General features: G+C 45.0%; 2 protein-coding genes across 8 annotated transcripts in view; one reads left to right on the forward strand and one right to left on the reverse strand.

The window, feature by feature from the left end:
- The window catches only part of RCC1L (RCC1 like), a 32,222-nt gene extending 21,924 nt beyond the window's left edge, over positions 1-10,298 (reverse strand). For 2 of the 7 annotated variants that reach the window (XM_081054262.1, XM_081054264.1), the window contains exons 1-6: positions 9,295-10,172; positions 5,986-6,115; positions 3,517-3,645; positions 2,561-2,627; positions 1,919-1,970; positions 211-295 (exon numbers count right to left, since the gene is read on the reverse strand). In XM_081054262.1, the coding sequence (XP_080910388.1) occupies positions 211-295; positions 1,919-1,970; positions 2,561-2,627; positions 3,517-3,645; positions 5,986-6,115; positions 9,295-9,624 (793 nt within the window). In that variant the 5' untranslated portion in view covers positions 9,625-10,172. Of the gene's footprint in view, positions 1-210; positions 296-1,918; positions 1,971-2,560; positions 2,628-3,516; positions 3,646-5,985; positions 6,116-8,499; positions 8,999-9,148 lie in introns of those variants that run through there. The other 5 variants (XM_081054266.1, XM_081054268.1, XM_081054265.1 and 2 more) reach the window with 5 other exon arrangements.
- Positions 1-17,934, forward strand: part of GTF2IRD2B (GTF2I repeat domain containing 2B) — a 360,110-nt gene that overhangs the window by 254,465 nt on the left and 87,711 nt on the right. The window lies entirely within an intron of this gene.

The raw sequence follows: 17,934 nt of genomic DNA on the forward strand, positions 1-17,934 counted from the left end.
CTTTGTTGACGGATGGCTCTAATCTTTTATCGATTCATTTCAATGGGCGCCAGGGGTAAGAGGTGAGGGGAACAAGGCAGGACAGACAGAATAGTGCTCCCCAGGAAGCAATAAGAGAGGTGAGAGTCAGATGGAGGAAGGCGGGGACTCGCCCATGAGAGCCCTGCAGGACAACCGTACAGCACTACTCCAGGGTGGGAGATACACTACCTGTTTGCCCATCCGCGCCCCATCCACAAGAATAGACTTCTCCTTTATCCGTTAGGAACAGACTGTGGTCCTGACCACAGGCAACCTGCCGGACAGACAACGGTGAGGTTGGTGAGAAGAAGTCCTTGGAAGCCCAGGGTCCTAGTCGCTAAAGCCCAGAGCCTGGCAGCATTCATTCCCTCCGGCTCCTGGGCACCCAGCGGGCCCCACCTGCATCGCCTCACTCTCTCTCCGAACCACAGCCTAGCTTTAGTCTCCCACTCCACTGAAACTGCTCCTGCTAAAGCACAGTGCCAGGTGTCCTAAGGCGCAAATCCAGGAGCCCCTCCGTCCTCTCCACACCTGAGGAACCACTCCCTCCTCCAAAAGCCTTTCTCTGTGCCATTCCTCAATTCCGCCTCTCTAATAGCATCCAACCTTTGTCGCTTGCCCAGCCTCTACTTCCTACCCTTCAGTGTTGGAATTCTCCAAGGTTCTACCTTTTGCCCTCTTCTCTCTTCACACTTCCCTAGAGACTGCACCTGCTGTCACCTCCACACTGTTAGCTCCAGTCCCAACAACTCTTCTGAGTTCCAGACCTATTTTCCCAATGAAAAGCACCCTTTACTGAACAGCTATTACGCCAGGCACTGTGCTAAGTCAATCACCAAGACCACCCAGTGAGAAACTGGGTCATTTTCCCAGTCAGCCAGTTAATATGCAGAGAAGCAGGGACTTGAACTCACAGCCATGTGACTTGGAAGTCTGTGCAGGAAGCACTGCTCTACTGCAAATGCCCTCCCGCTCCTCCTAGCTCCCCCTCCCAGCCCACCCGCACCTGTCCCCCTCCAGCCCACTGCCATCTAGGTCAAGAACACCAGCAGCCACTCACTGGCCTATGGAGTCACACTCGACTCTCTCTAGCTCACTCCCCGCCCGTCCAATCGAGCCCCAAATCCAGTCAATTCTCCTTCCATTCTCCTCACCTGTCCCTCCTCTCCATGGCTTCCCAGGCAGCTGTCACCACTTCTTCCCCCAATTCTACTCCATACCATGGCCAAAGTTATATTTCTAAATAGATCATAATTTGGCTGTCACTCCTCCTCTTTAGGACCTTTGACAGCCCCTAACTGTCAAGAGGATGAAGTCTAAACTCCTGAGCAAGGCATTCAAGGTCCTGCATTGTTCACTCCGAACCTTCCCCTAGCCTATCCCTCACCGCTCCCCCATAAGCACATGAAACTGCAGCCACACTGCATGTTCTCAGCAGTTAAAGCCCCCTGCTACTCCCTCCCCTCTACCACAAAACATTTTCCTACCATCCATCCCCAGTCCATCTAACCAATTCCTCTGCCACCTCTTCCATGATGCCTTCTCTCCCTTCCATTGCACTATGTATTTATTATAAGCACCTACCATGTGCCAAGCACCACACCGGGCATGGGAATAAAACGAGAAACACAATAAAGCGAGCCGGCACGTACACGGTGCTGTGATACACTCTGATGTAGCTAGTTTTTTTTGACTTGTCTCACTCACTAGCGTGTTACCCCCCAAACCTTATTAAACTTTGTACCCTCATGATCTACTACAAATCCTGGCCTCCAGTAGACAGGCAATAATTTTCACTAAAATAACTTATTCAGAAAATCTGCCTACCAGATCACTCCACCCAAATCTCACCCTTTCAAAAGTGCCTCAGGGGCCAGGATGAGCCCACAGTTCTTACCTGGACCACCTGTCCATCGAAGTCCTGCATTCTATGGACTTTGTGACTTTCACTATGGCCGGGAACAATTTTGGGAGAAGCAAGAGACATGGTCATGTGAAGCACTGTGGCTTTCTGTCCCCTCCCATCACCACTAACTGGTGCCCCCCCACACACACACACACAGTAACTATTAGGGAAGCTCTTCTCAAGGTCAAATATAAGGCAGAGGCAAGCCTAGGCATGAAAGTAAAACAAAACGAACAAAATCCTGTGGTGATTTTCATGTGCTGCCAGAGTTGAGACTGGTATTTATAACCACCAACAATAATACAAGGAATTAGAGGGAATTTTTTTTTTAAGACTGAATGAACATGAATGAGAGGAATTTTTGAAGTTAATCAATTTGGTTAAAAGTACAAAACCAATCCAAAGAAGTCCTATACATTACGATCAATGCTCATGCGCCCTCCCCTCCCACCAGCTTCAATTATGGAGCTCAGCTTACAACATCCTCCCCTCAGTTTCCAGGGAGTTTTCACTGCTCCTCTCACACACGAGGAACCTGCTTCCTGCTCTGTGGCTCTATCACATAGTAAGCACTCAAGAAATGGGTCATGCTTAACATAACTGGGGGAAAGGGTAATCCCTTTGGGAACTCACCTGTAAATTTCATTGTCGACCACCTTTCTTCCACATTGCCCATAAGAATTGTTTCCCATGCTGAAGACTGAAAAATAACACTCCCAGTTAAATCAGTTCTTCAGGTTCATGAAGGCCTAGAATGTCAGGACTGGAAGAGGGGTCTCAAAAGTGGTCCCGGGCCAACCGCTCACCCTCGCTGCCCCGTGGTGTCCTTCTCCAACATTCCCAGCCTGTGCAGGCAGAGCCACAGGCACACTGGGGTCCAGGCCTGCCACAGGGCCTGGGTCACCTGTACTGTTCCTTCTGCTCCCCGCCCACCCTGCCCCTAGTCCCGCTTCTCAGGAATTCCCCTTACACAAGGCAAGCACCTCCTGTGAAAGGCCTCAGCACCCCCATTTCCTGCACCTGGCACTAGGTTGCCCTCAATGCAAAGTCCTCTTGAAAGAGTTCCTAAACACCACTGTCACCTTTTCCTGCAAAGCACGCTTAGTCAGAAAATGAAATTTGAAAAATTTAGTCAAGCTGGCCTTTCCCTGGAAACAACTGCTCATTTAGAGAGCTTCAGGGTTACCCAGGAGCTTGGACTCTGAAGTCTCCCCCCTCCCCCCACCCCAGTACTTGGACAAAATGTTAGCCAACAGGCTTCTTTCAGGACAACAGAAAAAGCCATCTGCATGTGCCACCCAGCTCGGCGACTTCACGCAAAGGCAGTGGGAGGCCTTGAGAAGGCTGTCTGGTGCACACTGTCAGATTTACAGGTACTTGAGACTTTCCAAGAACCACAGAGAGCAGACGCATAAAAGATTTAGCAAGCTCTGCTCAATGCAGCTCTCTCATGCCATCCTGCTGATTGGCTCAGGAAATGCCAACAACCTCACTAATTGGATGAGGCTCCATCAACTGAGCCACTTCAGGCCCAAGAGCAAGAAAGTGGTTTCCTCACTCCTCCATCAGTCTCGAGCAGGTCAATTCACCTCCTTCGCTGTCTGTGAGGACCAGAGAGTGGGCTCTGCCACAGGAGACCTGTAGCACCTGTGTCTCCTGAGGTCTGTCCAGAGGCAGTGGAACTGCTGAGGGCTCCAAAACATACTCGTATCCCTTTGCTGAAACAAAAAGCACCAGTCATTACAGCGACTGAGAGTCATAGCACTTCTAACATTAGAACTCATACTGTTCAATCCCCACATTTTTACACAGATAGGAATGACTTACTTAGGCCCAGAGGCCAGTGGCAGAGCAAAGACTAGAATCCCGGTCTCTAACTCCCACTACTGCACCACACTGCCTCCATTACACATTGGGTTACTGAAAAGCAAACAGTCTTATTTCAAAAATCTCTTCGCATATCATTTAATGCCATTTGAATTTTTTCGGAAAGTAAAAGCATTTTCTTCCTGCAATACCCACTAAAACTTCTCAGGTGAAAAAGAGCAAATACTGCTGTATTAAAAGGAGGCAAAGAAAAAAAGAAAAGGAGGCAAAAAGAATGCGTAGATGCATTTACTTGCATATATATTAAATCTTTCTAGAAGGGGAACCTAGAGACTGCTGACACAGGTTGTCTTCAGGGAGAAAAACCATGTGGCTGGGAGGCCAGAGGTGGAAAGCAGGCTTTCATCACGTTTTCTACTACACCTCTAGGATTCTGAACTATGCAAAAGGGTTATTTTAACATTTAATTAAACAAGTAAGGGGAAAGGTTTTTCAGAAGTCACTCTAAAGAAGAACCTTATTGTTCTTTACAATCCTACCAAATAAGCCAGATTAATCTATGGAAAGAACTCCTCCTGTAGGTTTTCAACGATGAGCTTTCTAATATTTATAATGCAAGCTGGAGTTAAAGACCTACAAATGCACTGGTCCTCAACCTACACCCGACTAAATAACCCCTCTATTTCCTCCTTTGAACCCCATGTTTAAAAAGACTTTGTCTATCAAATAAATGGCATTACTACTGTTATAATAATATATTTGCCCATTTGTATTCATTAGTGACTAACATAATTTTCAGACAGAGCTTTTGATCAGCATGGAATAAGCGGCTTATCACAATAAGATGATATGCTTCTAGGCAAAAATCAAAGAAACTGGACAATGTTGTTAGCTTATCCAGCCTTATTAGTTGAAAATATACAGTACTTTAGAACTCCAAAAACTGACTCACATCCCCCATTAGAATATGCATAGACCCCTAAGGGCCTGGGAAGCAGGAAATACATAACATTTAAAGAGAATACGACTCTACATCCAACTACCAACTGACAGGAAAACCCAGACTGGAAAATTCTATAGGATAAACTATGTGATTTCTTTAATAAATAAATTTTAAGGAAAAAAAATTAAAACAGACTTAACAGACTTCTAAGTCTTATCAACCAACTGCAATGTCTGGATCTTGATTCAAATAAATTTTTAATATTAAAGTTAAAATTTAATGACATTTGTGAGACAACTGGCAGTTTGAACACTGGATATTTAATGATATTAAGGGATTATTTTGTTATTTTCAGATGTGCCAATGTTGTTTATTATTTCTTAAAGAGTCCTTATTTTTTAGATATGTAGTGAAACATTTGTGAATGAAATCAATAATGTTAGGATTTGCCTGAAATTTATTTCGTGAGGGAATGGTGGGGAAAATGAATAAAACAAGGCTGGCGTAGCTAATGACTGCTGAGGCTGGGGACGGCACATGGCGTGCACTGTACTGTTCTGTCCATTTCTGCGTATGTCTAAAACGGTTCCTGATAAAAGGTATAAAACAATGTGATGCGGCATCTTGCAGCTAATAAGATTTCAATACTAACTTATAAAAGAACTCTGGTATAAAACTAAGTGAAAAAAGGCAGAAAACAAAATATATGCTGTGATCAAAATAAAATATTTGCATATGAATGTGGTAACAGGGGGGAAAAAATGAAAAGAAAGGTCTGTCTGGTATGTACGAGTATACCCAGGTAATTTCTCCCTTAGTTTAAAAAATGTTTCTTATTGTTCTTAGTACTGCGTAGCTAATGTCTACTTTTAAAAATGTCATTACATATCATTTCTAACATTTTTACAATCCAAGTTTCAAACAATAATTTGGAATAAAGCCTCCATATTAAGGATTAAGGATTTCACTGAATTTTTTTCCCCAGGCCATATTCTATATACTATACAGTATTTCAGGCTATCTCTAAGCTAAGAAAGAAAGGTAATCTCCTTGGGGCAAAAAAGGAACATCTTTACTTCTCAGGAAATGCCTTTTTGTCCAAAGGTTCAATATTATTTACCAAAGAGGCTGAAAAACAATCTAATGCAAATGATTTCAAACAACATCCCTTTAAGACTCCATCTATTTTGCTGTTATGTTTTGGTTTATGTAATCATACTCCTGAAAATCCAAAGGGAGCTTTCTCAGCCCAGTCACAGCAGAGAGAAGCTAAGATGAGAATGCTCACTTTTATCTTTCCGGCTCCTTTGAAATCCAAGCTGAGAATCTTTGTTGAGTCCCATACCCCAAACTTTCGTAACATCCTTGGTTTTAGAGGACAGCAAAGTGAACCCATAGCCACAAGCAGCTGATGAAATCTGAAAAAGAGTTCCCATAGGGCATTAACCGATATGTGATATCAAGTTTTTTCAGCAATTTATATAGCAACTAACATTTATTGAACATTCACTGTGCTAAGTATTTGATGTGCATTGTCTCATTTAATCTTTATCAGGAAAAGGAAAAATTATAGCTACAAACATCTATATTAAATAAACAGAAAGACTGCAACAATAGCTTAACCTTCTACCTTAAGAAACTAAAAGAGAAGAGCAAACTAAACCCAAAGCAAGCAGAAGAAAGGAAACAATAAAAACTCAAGTGGAAATCAATGAAACTGAAAACACAAAGGAAATTAATTAAACCAAATGTTGGTCTTTTAAAAAATTAACAAATATGTAGCTACACTGACCAAGCAAAAAAAAAAAGATACAAATTACCAAAATCAGAAACGAAAATTGTAAATTGTAAGTGAACACTACAAACAACTTTATGCCAACAAAATTAGATAACTGACATAAAATGGACAAATTCCTAGAAAGACACAAATTACCAAAGCTGACTCAAGAAGAAACAGAAAAGATCAACAAAATTGTTTAATAACAGACTCATCAAGAAAAAGAGAGGACCCAAATAAATGAAATCAGAAATGAAAGAGACGTGACAATGGACACCACAGAAATACAAAAAATTTAAAGAAAATACTACGAGTAATTATATGCCAACAAATTGGACAATCTGGAAGACATGGATAAATTCCTAGAATCATACAAACTTCCAAAGCTGAATCAAGAAGAAACAGAAAATCTGAACTGACCGATTACTAACAACAAAAGTGACTCAGTAACAAGCTCCCAACAAACAAAAATCCAGGGCTAGATGGCTTCACAGGTGAAGTCTACCAAACATTCAAAAAAGAATTAATAAATAAAAATCATATGGTAATATCAATAGATGCAGAAAAAGCATTTGACAAAATCCAGCAGCCATTTATGTTAAATCTCTTAGCAAACTGTGACTAGAGGGATCATATCTCAACATAATAAAGGCCATATATGAAAAACCCACAGCTAACATCATACTCAATGGGGAAAAGCTGAAACCATTCCCCTTAAGATCAGGAACAAGACAAGGTTGCCCACTTTCACCACTTTTATTCAACATAGCTCTGGAAGTTTTAGCCACAGCAGTCAGACAAGAAAAAGAAATAAAAGGCATCCAAATTGGAAAGAATTAAAATTGTCATTATACGCAGGTGACATGATACTATATAGAGAGAACTGCAAAGACTCCATCAAAAAACTATTAGAACTGATAAATGAATTTAGTAAAGTAGCAGAAATCAGCTGCAATTGTATAACTACTAATAAACTATCAGAAGGAGAAATTAAGAAAAGAATCCCATTTACAATTGCTTCAAAAACTATAAAATACTTAGGAATAAATTTAACCAAAGAAGCAAAGGCCTGTACTCAGAAAATTATAAGACACTGAAGAGAGAAATTAAAGAAGATCCAAATAAAGGGAAACACATTCCATGTTCATGGATAGGAAGAATCAATATAATTAAAATGTCCATACTGCCTAAGGCAATATATAGATTCAATGCAATTCCTATCAAACTACCAATGACATTTTTCAAAGAAATAGAACATATAATCCTAAAATTTATACAGAACCGTAAAAGACCCCGGATAGCCACAGCAATCTTGAGCAATAAGAACAAAGTAAGAGGTATCATGATACCTGACATCAAATCATACTACAAGGCTACAGTAATCAAAACAGCATGGTCCTGGCATAAAAACAGACACACAGATCAATGGAACAGAATAAAGATCTCAGAAATAAGTCCATACCTATATGGCCATTTAATCTATGACAATGGAAGCAAGAATTTACATTGGGGTAAAGAAAGTCTATTCAATAAATGGTGCCGGGAAAACAGGACACATGAAAAAAAATGAAGCTGGACCACCTCCTTACACCATACCCAAGAACAAGTTCAAAATGAATTAGACTGAACTGTAAGATCCGAAACCATAAAACTCCTAGAAAAAAATACAGGAAGTAAATTTGCAGACATTAGCCTTAGTAATATTTTTGCTGATATAGCCCCTCAAGCAAAGGAAGTAAAAGGAAACATAAACAGATGGGATTACATCAAACTATAAAGTTTTTTACAGCAAAGGAAACCATCAATAAAACAAAAAGACACCCTACTAAACGCGAGATTTTTGTCAACAATACGTCTGATAAGGGATTAATATCCAAAATTTATAAATAAAAAAAATCATTCAACTCAACACCAAAAAACAAACAACTAAATTTAAATAATGGCAGAGGACATGAAGAGACATTTTTCTAAAGGGGTCACACAGATGGCCAACAGACATATGAAGAAATGCTCAGCATCACTAACCATCAGAGAAATGCAAATAAAAACCACAGTGAGATACCACCTCACTCCAGTCAGAATGTCCATCATCAATAAATCAACAAGTGCTGGCGCGGATGTGGAGAAAAGGGCACGCCTGTGCCCTGTTGGTGGGACTGCAGATGGTGCAGCCACTACGGAAAACAGTACGGAGGTTCCTCAAAAAACTGGACATGGAACCACCTGATGACCCACCACTTGCATTCTTAGGTATCTATCCAGAGAAACGCAAAACGCTAATTCAAAAAAAAATATATATATGCACCCGTTTATTGCAGTGCTATTCCAATAACCAAGAGTAAGCAGAATATATTAGTAATTCTTACAACGCAATACTAAGAAGTCAGGCCACCCGACTTCTCGTTCACCCAGAACTTCCATCCCGTTTCTCCCGGTCCCCCTTTCGGTTAAAAGATCACTGTGGTCCCTGGCAGAGGAGCCCCCCGTCCCCAGCCCCACCCCCACCCCCACCCCCGCCGGCCGCGTCCCCGCCCCCCCGCGCGGCCCCGCCGCCACGGCCTCTCCTGCTGTCCCCGGCGCGCGCTCGCGGGCCCGCCCGAGGCGCCTTTCCGAGCCCCGAGCCCGCGGCCTGTGCACGCCCCGGCTTCCCCTCCTCCCTGGGACCGCCGCCCACCGCAGCTCCGGGGCGCGCGCGGCCGGCACGGGCGGGCCACAGCACGCGAACGTCTCAGCCACGCGCGGACGCGCGCGGCGCCATCCCGGGGCGTCCTCCCCACGTGCGCCCGCCCCCCTGCTCGCCGAGGGCCGCGCGGCCCGCACCTTGTGGCCCAGCTCCAAGCGGTAAGGCACGGGCTGGATCCTGCGGCGCGGCCGCGGGCCGGCGCGGGGCTGGGGCGCGGAGCCGGGCAGCACGAAGCTGGGCACGCCCAGCGCCCCCGAGAAGCTGAAGCCCCACACGAAGATGCGGTCCACGCGGGCCGCGCGCTCGCCCACGTACTGGAACACGGGCGCGTCCGCCTCGGCCTCCGCCGCCTCGCGCCGGCTCCGGGAGCGCCCCGCCGCCGTCCAGTGCCCTCGCCCCGGCCCCGGCCCCGGCCCGCGCACACGGCGCCCCAGCCGGGCCCCCGCCGCCAGCGCCACCAGCGCCATGCTCAGCTTCACGCCTCAGCGGCTCCTGGGCGCCGCCATCTTCGTAACCCTTGACCCCACGCCCCGGCGGAAGAGTCGGCGATCACGTTCACTCCTGGCTGAAGGCAAAGGTGCTGAGGGCAGCCAGAGGCGGAGCCCGGTGCCCCGATCCGGAGCGTGCGCGCTGAGGACACCCTGACCCGGCCTCGCCCTCCGCGCGCGGGCTTTCTCGGAGCCCCGGAAGCCGACCCAACTCGCCCCTCCCGCGTAACGCACAGCTGCGGAGCGGCTTCCCTGACACGGCGGCCGCTGGCGCTTCATGCTTTGCCAGGCCCGTCGCTTCTTAGCAGTCAGCAGGGGTAAAACCTAAGGGGTTGCCCACTCCGTGTAACTGCAGTGTAGTGCTCGCCCCTGCCCTGTTTTACCCCCTCCGCCCCTGTCCCTCGTCGTTTCTTTACCTGTTTGCACCGTTCCTGCCCCCGCGAGCTACCAGGCCACTCGGCCCGTGCTGCAGCCGTAGTGAGATGCGGTGTCTCGCTCTCACTACTGTCATTCCCCGCAGCGGTTTCCCTGCGGCCTTCGGTGCATCGTCCCCAGCGTCGCCTCGCCGCTCAGCTGTCACTCCACTTGAGTCTGGTCCTGATTTCTGAATGCCGGTGCTGTTTCAGGCCTCCCTACGTTGCACACAGTGCCCCAAATGCCCTTCGCACCGCCCTCCAGCAGATGTCTGCAAACTCCTACTTCTCGTCTAAGATACAACTCGAGCGTCTTCTTTGAAATTCCATGAAGGCAGCAACATCAATGTATTCAGATTGTCCTCACCTACTGTGTGCTGGAGTTCAGCATGCAGCAAGGAGCAAGAGACACCGTCATGAATGAATGACCCAGGGGTCTAGGGACCTGAGTTCTTCTAGTCCTGGCTCTCTGCCACTGGCTTGCTGCATGGTATGGGGAGTTCTCTCCTTTCTGTGGATCTCATCTCCAAAATAAAGAAGTTAAAAAAAAAAAAAATCAAGACCTGAAATGAATTTTTGAAAATGAATGAGATGTTTTGAATTTATGGCCTGTAGGATCGCTTGCAGCCCATTATGATCCATGAAAGCATTCCCACATATATACTAGTCCCAAATGCAGAGGGCAAACTGTTTATTTTTCCCCTCCCTTGCTTCCTTTTCTCTCATTTTCTTTACATCGCCTGATACCTAGAACTAATCCAGTTTTAAAGTACTCCCAAGACCAGTTCAGTTTACTTTGTTGTTCTGGAATGTGCCTTGTATCCAGTCTGTGAACCATGTTTTTATGGTCGTGGAGAAATGTGGTTGATGTTTAATCATTGTGTGGGGCTGTTTTATGGACGGTGTCAGGGGAAACTGACTGATAAGATGTGGTAACCATGAGACTGCTCCTCAAAGGACTGCAACTACAGGGAATGTAATTAACCAAAGCGATGAGGTCAGCAGTCTGCTGGGCTATGAAATCTATCCTCTGTTTATACTGAGGTCACGCTTCCCTTGGACTGCTCCAATGACAGAGCAAGGCAGGAATACACGCTCAGGCAGACCTGCTCCTGGGCAGCATGGGCTCCTCTGATGGTCAGCTTTGGCTGGAGGACTCCCCAGTGGACTTCCTTGGACTATATGGTACCCTAGGACTTTTACCCAGCCTCCCCCCATCTCTCCCTCATTTAGGTTCAGACTTGTGTCATGGCCTAATGGCTGTCCCAGGTTTCCCAGGCTCCTCCCACCTCCATTTTCTTTTACAGAGGCATTTCCCATAATAAAATTCTTGCCCATTGAATTCTGTCTGGGTGTCTACCTCTCAGAGAACACAAACTAACACATAAGGAAATATTTGAGCCAAAGCACAGAAAAATTAGTGAGCCATTAGATATCCTGGTAGAGTGTACAAAGGCCCAGAAGTGAGAAACTGCCTGGGTGCTGCTAACTGACCCAAGCAGCGGAAGCTAACACAAAACAGTGCTGTGCAACTCTTACGTTATTTTTGGTAGATGATAGCCATCAAAAACTTTGCCGTGGTCATTGTTTGCTAAGCTCCACAACCTCATTACTAGGTTATAATGAAAGCTAAATTTTGTCACACAAACGAACATTTACTTAAAAACATTCACTAGGAAGCAGGGATCAAATGATCCATAAAACCTATTCTGTAAGTTTAAGAGAGTCCTAGCTCTCTGTCCTTTTAGATGCACCTACCAGCCCGTTACATGAAAGTGTTTCTCAAGGCAAGTAGAACATTCCAGACACAGAATTTTGTTTCCCTTTTAACAGGAGTTGGCATTATACTGAGCAGAACCACTTGGAGGCCAACACCTCAGGTAACATCTCATAAAAGTAAAGGCCTCGCTGGATTCTCACATCCCGTGCATACAAAGTAGAGAATAGCTCAAAAATCTGCTTCCCAAGTCTTGACTACCACTAATTTCACAAATGAAAGCCCATTTCTCACATCCTCCAATGCCAATTATGTCAAGTATCAGTTTATTGCCTCTCAGCAATAAATCCACTCTTCATTGACTCCTTTGGGAAAATGAAGATGGGCCCTTTAAATATTTTTCCTGGAGAGACATAGCAGGAGAAAGAGGCCTTCCTTCCTGGTGTCCTGTGCATGAATGGCCTCATAGCAGCCAGCTCTTGCAGCAGTTGATGGCCAGCAGCACAGAGCAGCCCCCTCAGGCAATGTCATAGCAGAGTGCCTCCTTCGAGGCCTCCCATGGAAGACTTTCCTTGACCCCCTGAAGGATGGATCTCTGCAAAGTTCCCCAGTGCACAGCATGAGAGTGACCCCTACCATCTGGGACCCATGGTTGTGCCTTTTCCAACAAGGTCTCAGCTCTGGGGATGGCCTCTTTCTGGGGTGCCCTATTTCAGCCTAAGGAGTGGGGCTGCTCCTAATGTCTACTATTTCTGTATTCTTGAGAGTTCTTCTTACCAGACAATCCCTGTTGCTACAATCCCTTGTTGTCATGATTAAGTCTTTATATTAAACTTTCCCTATTCAGATCACTGGATGGTTTCTATCTCCTCATTAGACCCCCACTGACACACCAATTAAGAAGCCATTAATTTCACCAAACCCATTTCTAACACTCATTAAGCTAATTAGCAAACCCTCCAGTGTTGATAGAGAGAAGGCTGACTCTAGTGTGTGGTTCTTCTGATTAAATGCTAACTGACCACATCTGAAGTGTGTTTGGGACCTCTTCCCAACCCCAACACACACACACACAAAAGAGGGCAGGATAGTTGGAGCTGAGTGAGGAAGTGGAGAGAGGTAGGAGACGAGGTTGGGAAGATGGAGGCAAGATCGCCTTGGCCATTATAAAGTTTGGGGATTTTACCTAAATTTCTAAATCTAGAGAATTGTGTTGGAGTAGGCAATCCAGTAGCCTTGATCATTCCTCCTATCTTTATGGGCGATATCTCTGTCATGGGGAGGTACAGTTCCATGAAGGCTTTGACTCTTTTCAAGCTTTCTGCCCCAAGTGCATATCAATTATTCTATAACTTCCACCAAGAAACCTCCACGGACGCCGAGGAGACACAAAAGGAGTCCCTGGGGCCCATACATACAGGCAACTTGGAAGGGAGAAGGAATTAACATCCTAGAAGCAACCTTCAACCAGTGGGGTTAGGAGCTGATGAATAAATGCTACCGCTTGGGGAGGCCTTCTGTCCACTTCTCAGGGGTCCTGGCAGAATCGGGACCCCACTGCCCACAGCGGCAACCTTAATAGTGCCCCTTATGTAGGCTTTTCCTGCCTGGCTTGCCACTCCCTCACTCCTGCTCTCAAGTATGACCTCCCAAGTGAGCCACCAGGGCACAAATCTTTGTCTGGGGCTCTGTTCTGGGGGGACACAGTTAAAACACTTGGCACCAGAAATGCCCGATGTTTCCCCCTGGCTTGTAGCATCATGAATTCACAGACTTACTTGTGGTGCAGGAATCAGGTACACGAGAAGCATTTGGTTAAGCTGTACATCTATTATGTGAATAGTATGGGGGTCATAGTAACTACAAGGTTTGTAGAGTTGGCTGGTTTTATTAGCTGTGGAGGAAACCTTGAAGAATGATAATGACAGATTCTGGTCAGCCAACTGTTGACTCAGGGCACGCTGTAAAAACCAGCAGGCCTCCATGAATCTGTTTAAAAAGACTTTCATCTCCTGTAACCACAAAGGAGCCATAGGCCTGGGATCTCACTCTGACAGAGCTGCAAAGGAGGATGGAAATATAGCTTTGGCGGGTCTCCTAGTCTGAGGTCAGAGCCTGGTAGTGAAGGGCTGGGCACCTGAGATTGGGATGGGGTGCTGGGACCACGCACCTGAGAATGTCAAAACCCCGACGCCCTCCCCCCTCTGTCTCCTCCTCTTCCCTTCCCCCCATCTCATTTCCAGGCCAGCAGAAGTGGCCCCTCCCCCTTGACATAGGGGAGCAGCCTTCCCCGCCTGTTTATCAGGCTAAGACTCCACCTGAGTGGATGTCTCACAACATGGTGCTCATCTCCTCATGACGCAACCCAATTTGCCTCTTTGCCTCTAGACCAATATTTAGGGCAGGTCTCAGGAGAGCCTGAGTGAGGAGGAATGGTCTCTGTTGTAGGTAAAAACAACTTACTCATGGATAGAATTGTAGTTCCTGGCTCATGTGAGCCAGTAGGGAAATATGTGTCGATGTCTGTGGCTCTTGAGGGTGTTGGACCAGCAAGGGCAGAGTAAAAGAGTGGATGGAGAGTTTGTTGACACAAGGGCATCTCTTTCAGGATTTAACGTCCTGGCAAGGTGCCATTCTAATGTTCTCCTGGGATGGCTCCGTGCAGTTTACATACGACAACAGAAAACGATGAGGTGAGATGCTGAAACTCCCTGGCAGAGAAAAGAGAAGGTTCAGGAAAGCATGTTAGAGCAGATTTCGTGCATGAGAGCAGAGAACCCACCTGGGAGGGTCCAGAGGACTCTTCCTTCACTGAGGCAATAAGAAACGCCCTGCTGAGGAAGCTCTAACATCTCTGAGAAGCTCAGGGTGACGAGGCTAGGGTGACAGTCGTACATGCTACTCTGCCAGAAGCTAGACTCCCAAAGTAGATGGTAGGGTTCCAGAACAGCAGAGCCAGGTGGCTTGACTCCAGCATCAGCGGCAAGGTGGATGGACGTGGTCGAACAGGAAGCAAGGCAACAACCGTGCACTGACACCAGTGACTTGGCACTGGCTATCTGACCACAGTGTTCTGAGGGATGAGATGGAAGGGCAGACAGTAGGGTGCTTCCTGAACAAGTATAACTGGGAAAACCTTGGTGAGCAGGAGACTGACATCGGTTAGCACGATGGAAAATTGATGCTCCACCCAGTTTCAGAGGATGACCAATTCTCAGACCAGAGTCCAGCAATTGTGGGGGGCAGCTGGATCCACTTGGGGAAGGACCCTGCAGAGCCACCACAAACAGACTCAATAAATATTCTCCTTATCACTTCCCAAAGGAACCTGTGGTTACTTACCATGGTTAACTGGACGTTGGAGAAGGAGAATAACCAGATCATCCAAGAGCTGGATGCAGGTCTGAGTTGACACTGACACTGTAGAAATTGAAACACCAACGAGGCCTCCAGTTGGAGTTGGGGCTTGTGGAGGGCATAATTATGTCTCACGGGAGTCAAATGTGTCCAGGCATCACCCTGTTAAAACGTCCCTGGTTCCCCAGGACGCGATTGGGAAGGCCATACTGAAGAGCTCCCATTGGTTCCCTTACCCTGCCTGGACCCAGCAAGTGTTAAGTCAGAAAACATACTGCCTTCCAGGTGGAGCTGCGGACCTGAGCACCATCTTCAAAGATGTAAGGATGCAGGAGTAGTGAGGCCCATCAAATTCCCACTCAGTGCACTTGTTTGGCTCCTGTAAAAGCCAATTTATAACTAAACTACTATAAACTTAGCTAAGTGCACAGCCCAATCATACTTGTAGCTGCTGTATCACGAGTAGCATTTTACTGGAACAGATCCACACAGCTTCTGGGGAATCCTGATGTGGTGAGTGGGTTCTTCTCAATCCTGCTGGTAAAGAGGATGAAAGGCAGTTTGCCTCTGTATGGGAAGGACCGGATTACTCACTAACGCTCCCAAATTAAGTATCTGTGTACAAGTCTTTGTCTCCAGCTCTGCTTTTATTGATCAAGTTGAGACATACAGGAGAATTATGTAAATATTATTGTATTAGAGTTCTCCAGAGAAACAGAACCAGTAGGTGAAATGGGAATTTCATTGTTTGCTGTCTGCAAGCTGGAGACTCAGAGAGCAAGTGGTGGATTTCTAGTCCGAGTTCAAAGGCCGGAGAACCAGCAGATCGAGAGGAGTAAGCCCCAGTCTGAGGGCAGGAGAAGAGCAATGTTGCAGCTCAAACAGTCAGGCAGAGAGAAGGAGAGAGAGAGAAGAGAGAGAGAGAGAGAGAGAGAGAGAGAGAGAGAGAGAGAGAATTCAATCTACTCCTGACTTTCTGTTCAGCAGGAGGGTAGTTTTCTGTACTCAATCCACCAGTTCAAATGCTAATCTCTTCCAGAAGCACCTTCACAGACCAACTCAGAAATAATTTTTTAACCACTATCCGCAAATCTATCCTGTGGCGCAGTTGAGTTGACACATAAAATGAACCAATGATCACAATTATTAACATAGTTAGGAGATATTTATGTATTTATGAAATGCATATACAATTTCAACAGTTCTTTTATAAGCAGAACTGTCCCTTTATCTAAGTTTATGGCTTCTCTGAGTTTTTGGTTTTAAATATCTGTTCTTTTACAAACTGGCAATGCTGGTAGATGGTAGGCTTTTAAAAAATCTTTACTTGGCAGAACTAAATGTGTAACCCTACGTGGTTCTCTCAAATTTATAAAACATTTTACTTGTAAGGGCTATCCAAAATACAGAACTGGTAGTTTGCGATTTGGGACACAAAAGGCTGCCGTGACGAGCTCTGCAATGTGAGCCCAGACACTAGGTGGTGATGCTTGCCTATCAATGTAGCTCCTGCTAACCGAGAAACAGGATAAAAGCCGACAAGCCGGTTTCCTCTGCTGGAGGGTTGGGCTGATAGTCACAACTGGGCTTTTATATTTTACTGTCAAAGTCTGGTTGGTTTTATATATGGGCTGTCTGCTGGCAAATACAGTATATGCATTTTTGTCCAAATATCAGCTACCCCAGTTTATTAAAATGTCTGCTAATGTTCTCACCACCTGTAAGTACATTTTCCTGTAGATGGTCTAATTTGTTAACTTGCAGTAGCTGAAATTCTCTAGTTTCGAACAGATACCTGTACGAAAATAATTTATTGGCTATTAACAATCTTTATTTGAAGATTTGAACTGCCATTTATAACATACGATAAATTTCCATAAAATTTCTGGAAATTCTTTGTTTCTATTGATTTATTCTTGAACCAATATGACAAGGTTTGAGCTGCTACAGCTTTGTCATATGCTCTGATTTTTACTCAATCAAGTCTCTCTTCTTTGCTCTTTCACAAAATTACCTTTGCTACTCATAACATTTACTTTCATATAAATTTTAAAATCATCTTGTCAGTTGCATTTAAAAATCCCACTGGGGTTTTATTGGAGTTGCATTAAATTCATGAGCTAACTGAGGGAAATTAAGTAGGAGAAATGACATTTTTTACAATCTTGAGTCTTCTATTTCAGTCACCTACTGGAATGAATTTAGACCTCTGCTTGTAGATGAATTCTTCTTTCAGTTTTCCAAGAACAGGATCTTCCAACTTATTAGGACAGTAGTCTCCAAATGATTTGGATTACACATCCCTACGGGTAAAATATGTGAACATGAAAAAATATATACCACTTATTTACACACATTATTATACTAATATACAGTGTATAAGACATACAAAGAAATTATTTAAATAATGAGATAAAGATTAAATAAGTCATGATATTAAACAAATGTCTTATTTTGTTTTGTAAACCATTTACTGTCATTAAAAATCACAGTGGTTGGAAAATAGCAGTAGAAAGATGATTTTAGCGAGAACAGTGTGACCGTATATGCATAATTTAAAGTAGTTTTAACATTTTATAATACAGAATGTGAGGGGCTGATTTTTAAAATCAGTATGGGGGTATAATTTATAATAAACTGCACTCATTTCAACAGTACAATGTGATAAATTTTGAAAAATGTGTAATGTATTCACCTGTTTGAGCATCACCACAATCAAAATATAGCACAATTCCATCCCCTATAAAGCATCCTCATGTCTTTTGTAGTCAATTCCTTTCTTCATCTCCGGAGCTAAGAAAT

This window comes from Rhinolophus hipposideros (genome assembly GCF_964194185.1).
Source record: "Rhinolophus hipposideros genome assembly, chromosome: 7".
NCBI classification, from domain to species: Eukaryota; Metazoa; Chordata; class Mammalia; order Chiroptera; family Rhinolophidae; genus Rhinolophus; species Rhinolophus hipposideros.